This window comes from Vipera ursinii (genome assembly GCF_947247035.1).
Source record: "Vipera ursinii genome assembly, chromosome: 10".
NCBI classification, from domain to species: domain Eukaryota; kingdom Metazoa; phylum Chordata; class Lepidosauria; order Squamata; family Viperidae; genus Vipera; species Vipera ursinii.
Window position 1 is genome coordinate 13,568,847 of NC_139520.1, and position 10,441 is coordinate 13,579,287.

Consider the following 10,441-nt stretch of genomic DNA (forward strand, 5'->3'; position numbering starts at 1 on the left):
CTGCTGAAAAAGAGTTTTTCCCTCATAGATTGCTCTGTGAGATAGCTATCCTGTGAAAGCTTTTTTTCCATTAGTATTTTCTTTCTATCCTGGGCTTTTTCGAAGGGTCTCCTGAACATTTGGCCCGGATCACTGCCATCTTTTTAAACAGCTACGGGCTAAGATGCTGAATTCCCTAGGCATTTTGGAGCAGCGACTGGGAAGCTGGCAGAAGTTGTAACTCTTCAGCCGTCGCCTTGAGAAAAACGGCTCCAAGTGTCCATCGGGGTCAGGTTTTTTTAGAGAATAGAAGTGGCTGCATCCCCATGTTTCTTGCGGAAGTGTACCACCTTCCCCTGCCTCCCAACAGACCATAACAAGTCGGGGTGCTGGAGAGCACCCTTGAGGTCTTAACAGTAGTGATGTCGTACTGCGGTGTCCCTAATTTGCCGGCTTAGCAAATGGCGATTCTGTTTGACTGTTTTGGAAATGCGTCCACCCTCCTACCTGCCAGGTTGCAAGAATGGCTACAAGAGGCTTTCAACATTCCCTCTGGGCCCATCAACCCAAAAAACGTTATCTGCCAACTGTAGGACTGTCGGGGGTGGGCGGAGGAGGGGAGGGGAGGGGAGCAAGACACAGTCTCTTTGCATGACCTGTGCATCCTCTGGTCTCTTTCTCTCCTCAGAGTCTCAGAACCTGCCAAAGCAGCCCCCCCTGCTGCTCGCCCTGGGCCAGGCCTCGGAGTGCTTGCGACTCATGGCTCGCGTGGGCTTGGGCTCCTGCTCCTTCGCCAGAGTGGACGACTATTTGCACTAGCCACTGAGTGAGGCAGAGTGACCCCCTCCAGTTGCTGCCCTTTCACCTCTTCCTGCCTTGCGGTTTCTCACCTGCGCCCGCCCTCTGCCCGCTGCCCAGCAGAAGGACACAGTGTTGACTGAGGCGGGAGGGGAGGAGGAGGAGGAGGAGGAGAGGACCCTAGACGCGCCTTCGTTGCTCACCCTGGAAACTGCTCGCAGGGGCCCCCACCCCAACGCCCCATCCTGCCCTCCCATCACGGCCTCCCATCCTTCTTTGCCCCACAGCACTTGGCCTTCTCACTGGTCCTTCCGATGTAGCGCCTTCTGACTTTAGGATTTTACCTTTATTTTATTATGTTATTTTATTTGTCTGACTGAGCCACCAGTATTTATACCTGGGGAATTTGTGCTGAGCTGGTTTCTAATTCATTTAGAGATAAAAGTGTATCTGAGTTGGTGATGGCCTGTTTTGCTTTTTTGTTTTAACTTTTATTTTTTACCTTCGGAGAAACCTAACTGGCACGTGTGCTCCTTGGACAGTATTGTTCACTGTTGCTGGTCCTCATAAAAAAAAAACAACAACCAAGCGTCTGAATGTGCTTGTTGGAATATTAGCCATGCTATCCAAACAAAAGAGTTTATCTTCTTTCTTTTTTTCTGTGCCTCTTGACACACAGCCCTGAGAAACCCTACGGATGCAGCCTGGGAACTAATCTGGGGAGAGGCTGAGATTGGGAACAACAAGACGATCTGTTCCCAACTGTCCCTTTAATAGGATATCCTGCAGTGCTTGGAAAGAGAACTGGTGTGACTCGAGTTATGTCCCCAAACTCTGTGGAGAAGCAGTAAGAGCTCTTAAGGCAATCAGACAGGAGGGCATCGCTGTGGGAATTTTGTTGCTGAGCTACAGCTTCCCAAACTGCTCATTATTGGCCATGCTGACTGGGTTGCTGGGAGCTTGGCAACCGCTGGAGGAACGCAGGGTTCCTCCATCGAAACAAGGGATCCTAGGCTGATGCTAAGGGACTTCTCCTTTGTCACATCTGGTCACATTTAGGCAACTCACCATCTAAAACTTGCCACAAAGAGGAAGGGAGAAGAAAGCTTCCTAATCCTGGTACCCAAACGGCTGCCTGGAATGGAATCGAGGTGGAATGGAAAATGGCAGCTCTGTATTAATCCAACATTTCCTTCCTTCCTTTTTAATCTAGAGGCTTCTTCCTAAGGTCTTTCCTTATAGAGTGGACATGCGTCTCCGTGTCAGTTGTGAACCATGAAAAGATGAGGTCTTCAAAATGTCAAGAAACCCCTCACTAGTCTTTGAGTTTGTGAAGCCAACTTTTTATTTCATCGTTTCGTTGCCTCCATGCCTTTGATATTACACTGATAGGACAATAGTACAAAAGCCTTGTTTTTATCCTGCTTACCCCCAATCGAAAAGAGGTCGCAAAGCAATTTTCTTTTTTTTTAAAGAAAGAAAAATGCAGTTTTACTCCAAGGAATAGCCTTTTTTTAAAAAAAAAAATTTGGGAATCATTTTCCAAAGTTACATATTGTAAGATCCTTACAAAATACTGCTGGAATAACAGGTTGGAAACTCCAGTCTAATTTAATTTACCCAAGTGAATTATAACCAGATATTTTTATAGTACAACAGAGGAATCCTGCTGTACTAAAAGCTTGTTAACATTTGAAATATAATTATTGGCTTGCCGGTACGTTTCAATATTTTGCCGAGCTTTTAAAATAGTTTTTTTTTAATTGGGAAGAATTTTTAAAAATCCATAAACTCAACAGGCAAGGCATTTTAATTAAAACCAAGCACTTGCAGCAAATAAAACAAAAGAGGTTTCTGATTTGATGAAGAAAATGCTTCCACGGAGGGTGAATTTTAATTGCAGTAGCATAGAGATGGCTTTTTTGGGGGGGGTTGTTAAGGTAGCTGTAACGGGGGAAAAATGCATCTATGCACAGATGAAGTACATTTGGAATATTATGCAAGCATCACCAGGTAGGTGGAACCTGGAGAAATAATAAAGTGGTGCAACTTCCGTTGATTTCTGCGAGGGTCCCTCCGGTTGCTCAGCAGGGACCAACTTTTGCTTTCAGGTTTCTACGTAAGACCTGCCAAGTTCAGAAGACCAAGCGTTACTGCCTCCTTGGCAGATCAGGACTGAATTTTAGTGCCAGATACTGAAAGAAAATATGGGCACATCGAAGAATTGACTAAACAGAAAAGACCGTTCCGGATCCTGATTACATTGCTTAGTTTGGCTATTATGGCTCCCTTGCACTGATTAGATCAAAATGAAATTATATATTTTTTTTGTTCGCACTTTTGACAAGCAGAAATATCTACCCAACATCCCTTTTGCTTGGATGGTCACGAAGTTGTACGTTTACTGTTATTGGACCTTAACTTTGCCTTCTACCTTTTAAGGACTTGTAATTATAACACCAAACATAAAATTACGGTAGCACCAAATACTTCGTGCCAGCTTAAAAGCAGACTGATTTGCCCAGCATCCATCTTTGGTAACTTCTTGCGTTTAGGCTTCATAAGAGTTCCCAGCATTTGAACTCCAATTTTAAATGTTCACCATCTTAAGATGAGCTTCAGCAAACCAATCTCTCGCTTATTCGGCAGCAGATTTTTTTTCCTGCTTGATTTGTTTTCTCCAATTTCCATCTCATCCCTTTTTCAAGTTGCTTCCAGAAGCTTGTTGTTGTTGTTGTTGTTGTTGTTGTTGTTCTTTGCTGTCTGCTGCTTTTTTCCAAAGCTGTGGCTTCTTTGCCATGCTTTGCTTAAAAGTCAACTGTTTTCATGGCAGTTTTTGCACTCCTAAGATTTTTTTTTTTCTCAGACAAGCTAGTTGGTGATGTGGTAACACCAATTTTGTAAAAGAGCAGGCCTAACCTTTGCTCAAAGACAATCTGCATTTGGTGGCTCAACATTTTGATGCCTCAATCCTGTAGATAACGGCAGGTGAAATTTAATTTAGGAAGCATTCGAGTCAACGCTATGCCTGGTTCAGAGGCTTATGAGTCACTTGGAATGTGATCTAAGATAATCAGATATTTGAATACTAGTTATAATTGCCCTAAAGAGACCACAGTACATATATTATGGGAAAGGATTGTTTGAAATCCTACGGAATCTTTGAAGGGAAGAAGATTTAAATTGCGTTTGCGGTTAAAGCCTTTCACCATTTTCAGGGGCACAAAAAAGCACATAATCTTGTTGTTCTCAATACTCAGATCAACAAAAAGGGGCGGAGGAGTGTCTAGCCTGAAAGCCACAGTTTACATTTAGTCTCAATTTTAAGATGAAACCTGACAGAGATAATTAGGTTCTGCCAGGTGATAATGAGATTGTATCAAGCGCATATCTTAGGATATACCATATGTCCTTTTTTTTAAAAAAAATTAGTTTTTATTAAAAAGATTTTACGTAGATAAGAAATTCAAAGAAAAAAAATATTTTCTTTCTGACAGCATCTGACCGATTTTGTCACCCTGCCAGAAACCTTTTGCAAACAATCCCATCCGATTTCAGGTTTTTATCAACCGTTAATCAGGACAATGGTAAGTCAAGGCCTGGCAACTTTTTTTCTGATTGTTTGCCATGTTGATCTTATAAATCGCTGCCCTTGGTGTCTGTAAAATGGATACTGGGAAATCCCGAATGCAAGAGTTGATTATCGTCTAGCGGTGGAATAATCTGCAATTATGCTTTCACAACTGTTGGAAGACAATGGCTAATTATAGCCCAACGTCTCTGGAGGAGTTAGAATGGGAAGGATTGTTGATTGGGAGGAATTTCAGAGCCACAGGTAGCTGAACCATCTCATTTTTCTTCCATGTAGCTTTTGCAACCAGTTCCAGGAGTTTTGGGCTGTAAATTAAAAAGTTCTAGTACCGGAGTGTCACCTACCAATGATTCAAACTGGCTAGCTTGATGTCAATCGTCACTTTTTTCAGCAAGGAACAGCAGTCACGTCAATAAGAATTGGTGCTTCATTTCTCCCCCATTATGGTCCTCAGCATTCTGTAACCAAATAAAAGTGCCAAATCCTCTTATCCAATGGATTTATTTACCAGTGTTGTTTTGGGCACTTCTTTTGGGAATATTTGAGATGTATAATAGATGTAGAAGAATGCTAATGGTCATTATCAAATAAGTTCGTTCAAATCTTTGGACTTGAGGATTGTTTTTTTTTCTTTAAAAAAAATTGGGCTGGAGATGTAAGATTTGGGTGCCATCTGCCCATCTTGAACTAGCAAGAAAGATTACTGGCAGGCATAAATGGATTACATTTTGGATCTGACATTAAAAAAAAAGAAACACAGAGTTCTTTATTTTTCTCTTCCTCTCGCTTGTTTGCAAACTCAGGTACCAGCTCTGGCATGGCATCTCAAACCCTTTTTGGTTTCAATGATTTCATTATGATACCAACTGTAAGGATTTTTTTTTAAAAAAAGTATTCTATCAAATAAACTGGCCGAGCACAATGTGGGGTTCCACCATGCTTCTGCTATCTCATTTTTCATTTTCCTGTTATTGAGGACTTGACGGATCTCCTTCCAAGCTATGCACATTGGATCAGTTTCTGCTTAGTATTTGTGAGTTCAGTTAAACCAACTCTAGCATGAAAACCTTCCCAAAAGGAGGACATTTTAACTGACAAAAAAAAAAGTGAGAGAAATTGTACTGGAAATATAGAAACCCACAGTCTGTTGTATTTTGACAGAATTATTTTTATTAAAAATATGCATCTGTGCACTTGACCGTGTCCTGTCTCACTTGCCTGTGCTCCATTCTGGTGCTTGTGTATGTGTTGCTTAATTGAGAGAAGAACTGGTCTTCTATATGGTAGTCCCTGACCACCATTGCGGCCAACGTTTCCACTGCTAAACAAGACAGTTGTGAGGTGAGTTGAAAGTCAGGAGTTTTATTGCCAGCTGGTGGTGCCTGAGCTACGCATGCCTTCACCAGCCTTTGGTTCCAAACCGCCTGGCCTCATCTTTATGTTCATATGTGTGCATTTGTTAGTTCACATCTGTATTCCCAGTTGTCATTTGTATCTGATTGTAGAGAAGTATAGTACAAGTGTTTTGTAGTGAGATCGTTTGGATTAAGTCGTCATCGGGAACAAGATGAAGGCAAGCTTGACCAGGTGGAAGAGCCATCAGAATGCACATCTAAAGCAGGGTTCCCGACCGGGGGTGTGAGACGATATTCCAGGGGGAATGAAAACTTGGGTTAAGAAGTTTCAAAATTATAGTGTATATGCATAATTTGTTTTGAACTTTTGTAAGGGGGTGCAAGAGTATATCAGAAGCGTTCTAGAGGTGCGGTGTATAGAAAAGGTTGGGAGCCACTGAAGCATTTGTTCCTTTATTTTTTAAGATAACCCAGTATGAGGGAGAATTTAGATCTCATGTGAGTTCCAGTCTTTAGAGGAGTTATGGTGTCAGATAAGAATCAAGGTAAGTATTGGCATTAATCTTAAATCAATGGAGCAGTTAAAATAAGGACTAAAAGCAAAAGGCATACATTGTTAGATCTCCGCACTCTCTCTTAGCTGGGAATCTTGTTCCTTCTCCACAAGCATTTTAATCATCCTGCTTGCTGTTAATGGGGAATATGGGCCTCCCAACCAGATGTTGTTTAACTGCAACAGCCAGCACGACTCACCACAATTGTAAAGGTCCGAGAGTGTGAGGCTGCCAATTTCCACTTTTTTAATTATAATGTTGAATAATAGCTTGTTTGGATGTTATGGCTTAAATGTATATGCCCTTCCCTATTCACCCCAGGTGCCCTTGGGGCAATGTAATTGACAAAGACAATATTTCACAGAACAGATCTAAAGCTTTTGGCAGACAAAATTAGATAAACGTGGAAAAAAAAATCAGGTAAGTTTTTAAATACTTAAGAATTGTTTCAAATTGAATTGAAGTTCAGTGCTGAAAAGAATATAGGCTTAGATTTTTGCATTGCAAAAATCAAGCGTCCTGCCAACATTCATGGTCTTCAGAATCAAATTTCTATCACAGTACAGAAAAAAGCATTTTTTATGATCTTAATAAATCAGTTGTTTATTTCTTTATTCCCCTTCTACAAATATGTAGGATATTAAAGCTAAACACCAGGACTTTAAATTCCTTTATACACCTGTTTATCTGATCATGGAAACGAGCAGATTTAATAGCTTCTTATTTCTTGCATATAGCCCTTAGTAGGTGTAGTTCTTTTTCATTTTTTCCTTTGAGCCCTAGTCTTGTTCTTCCTTTCACAAAATTTCAAACATCTGCATATATTGTAAAAACATTTTGTAAAGAAAAAAAATTGACGCAATCATGAATGATCAATGAAGACTGTTCTGGGTTTGGAGGTTGGGAAGACTGATGCCACAAATGTTACAAAACAAATATTTAGGATCGCATATGCAATGTCAATCTATGTCTTAAGCCAAAGCATGGTCTACCTGTTTCAACTATTTTTTTAGAACATAATTCTTTCAACATGCATGCACATCTGAAGTTTAACATTAATACCTTGACATGTATCTCTGATATTCATTGCTCGATCCCTTAAAAATCTCTTAATTTAGTCACCAATGTTTACATGAGGAATTTTTTTTCAATGTATGGTGATTTGCACAATAATGAATACGTATGGCTGAGGCAAAAGAAAAGCACACGTTTGGAGCCAAAAGGCACACGTTGCTAGATCTCAACAAATTATCTTAGTTGGAAATCATGGTCTACCACAAACATTTTAATAATCCTTGCTATTAATCCATAACAAGGAAGGGGAATATTGTATGTGTCCCCCAACTGCAACACTATCAGCCACGCTTAACATAATTTCTGAAGGTCCTAGAGTGTGAGACCATAGATTCTTCAGTGATGTTGAACAATGTCTAGTTTGCAAGTTATAGGTCAAATGATTATCCCATTCCCTCTTCATCCCAATGATCTCAGGGCAATCTAGATGGCAAGGACAAAACTTTAAAAATAAATAAATTAACAAATCTAAACCTTCTGGCAGACTTAAAAATAGAACAGTGTAAAAATAGGTAAGTTTTGAAACATTTAGGAATTGTTTCAGATATATAAGAGATTGGAATTTGATGCTGAAAAGAATATAGACATTATTGCACTGGTTAGCACTGAAAAGATTGTGGCAAATTGGTCTTCAGAGTCCAATTTCTCTCACTGGAGAGGAAAAAAGTAGGTCTTCATAATCTTAGTAAATCAGTTGTTTATTTCTCTTACAGATATTTAGGATAGCACCAGCACTTTAAATTCCTTTATACTCCTGATGCTAGAGAGGTTTATCTGATAATAGAAACAAGCAAATTTAATACCTTCTTATTACTTGTTTATAGCCCTTAATTTCATTTCAGGTTTTGCTTTAGGACATTTATGAATATCTTTATGAATGGCACATAACATGCAGCATTTTTTGTGTTTAGGTAGGCACTGATTATGGAAACTAGTGCAATTACTGAATGCATTTTGCAGAAGTTGGAGGTGACTCCCTTTAAATGCCTAAAGATCTCTTGGGCTGTCTCCCTCTGATGAATTCTGGGCCTCAGATGTTTGTTTGCTTATTGGTTTCATTTATTTTAGATTTAGATTTTGATGCTGCTCAACTCCAGACAACTTTGGCTGGCTTATAGTGTACATATAATAAGATAAAGACACCAATACCATCAAGGAAAACGGTTAACTCTGAGGTTTAGCCTTGCTTGGAAAATTGTCTCAAACTGTTCTTTCAAATTACATCTTATTTATTTTCTTTGCCTAGACCAGGGGTAGGCAACCTTGGCTCTTTTATGACTCGTGGACTTCAACTCCCAGAATTCCTGAGCCAGCTTGGCTGGCTCAGGAATTCTGGGAGTTGAAGTCCATGAGTCATAAAAGAGCCAAGGTTGCCTATCCCTGGCCTAGACGCTCCTTCCATTACAACACAAAATTTCAGACGTTTTGGGGCGGGTGGGGTGGGGTGGAAAGATGGTTTATAAACCCCAAATGAGTTTTGGGAATGAGTTTGAACCTGTTGGAGACATATAAAACCTGAGAAATGGCTATATTGCCTTTAAGATTAGAATTGCGCTTTCCTATGGCTTATGCTTACATGTTTTAACAGTTTGGGGTATTTTTCACTGTTTTTGTTGTAATTGTTTTGATATTTGTTTTTGCTATTTTATTTGTGCGAGCTTCCCAGAGTCATGTATTCAAAATGCATGAATACATCTTGAATACATGACTCTGGAAAGCTCGCACAAATAAAATATAAATACAAGCATAGAAACAAATAAAGGCTAAATAAAAGTATTTGCTTTCAACTCTTGAAGACTTCACCCTTTTCCAAAAAGAAAGCCAAGCCATAAGGGGGGGGGGGAGAAAGATAATTTAAGAAACGAGAATCAGAAAAGATCAGCAAGTTCCAACCTTGTATTCCAGTTTTCAACAAATTCAATTTTCCATCCACCCTCTTCGATAATACAAAATTCCCTTCTTCAGTCCTTTTTCATTCATTTCACTTTTTTCCCATTTCCATCGAAAAGTCCAGAAAGATCCCAGTCTTTTATCAAAGTATTTATTGTTTTGTCCCTGTCCAAATAGATCAGGGGTACCAGTTCTGCCAGTTTCGTAATCCATTCCTCCCCTGAGGCTGTTCCAATATTTCTCCATCATTGTCCATCTCTTAATCTTGGTGAATCCACCCATGTACCTGTACCTGAAGTGGTAAAGGCCGTGTAAGCAATGGAAGAGCGAAAGGCCACGAAGAGAGCGGATGTGCCACAACCTCTGGATTCAAATTGGCTATGACATGAAGTATGACACTGAAGGCAGGGACCCCAACCCCCAGTCTGCAGCCTGCTGCCCAGCCCGTTTGCAAGCAGGCTGCTGAAGTGGTTGGTGAGTTGCATTTGTGAAAACAGCACGGGCGTGAAACAATCCGCTTTCCCCCTCGGCCACCACCACCTACACCGGTCAGCCAAGCCGGAAAGATTGGAGACCGCTGATTTAAGGCAAGGCATGCTCTACCCATCCTTTTCCCAGTGAGGAATTCAGGAATAGGACTGTCCCATCCATTATATTGCAAGGAAATCATACAAACATTTTGCTGGGCTGTAGCTCATCTTCCTCAACGTTCCTTCAGTTATAGTAAGCAGGGCTGATTTGAATTGTATATTCAAACAGAAATAGAAAAACTCCTTTTCCTTAAACTCTATTCCCTTTACTTTTTATGTTTTTTTTTACTCTATAATCACTGTTGCTTTCCCCCCCCCCCATTTTGGACAAGATGCTTTCTTTTCTCTCATATTCAGCCAAAATATTTTTAGAAAGTGCCATTCAAAGCACAGGAATAGAATAAGCAGAGGAAAGTAGGAAGCAAACTAAATTACTATAAGGCATAATGCAAGAGATAAGTGTGACAATGAAAAGAAAATATAACGAAATCTAATTCACATCACAAACATTCGTGACAACTCTACTTGATTGTTTTGTCCTTGCAAGCTCCCCTTTGCTAGCACCGCACAAATACCCAGCTACGAGCACTGTATTCCTAGAAATCAAAATGTGAGTAGATCAATTTGCTTCCACCAATGGGCTGTTTTGGTCCTAATTGACCAGATAAA

The 10,441-nt window shown here is 40.3% G+C and overlaps 1 protein-coding gene across 2 annotated transcripts in view; it reads left to right on the forward strand.

Annotated features, from left to right (window-relative positions):
- Positions 1–5,565, forward strand: part of RANBP10 (RAN binding protein 10) — a gene marked incomplete at its 5' end in the record, with an annotated part of 39,962 nt that extends 34,397 nt beyond the window's left edge. For both annotated transcript variants that reach the window (XM_083370511.1, XM_083370512.1), the window contains one exon: positions 668–5,565. In XM_083370511.1, the coding sequence (XP_083226637.1) occupies positions 668–798 (131 nt within the window). In that variant the 3' untranslated portion in view covers positions 799–5,565. The remainder of the gene's footprint in view (positions 1–667) is intronic.
- Between the last annotated feature and the right edge of the window lie 4,876 nt (positions 5,566–10,441).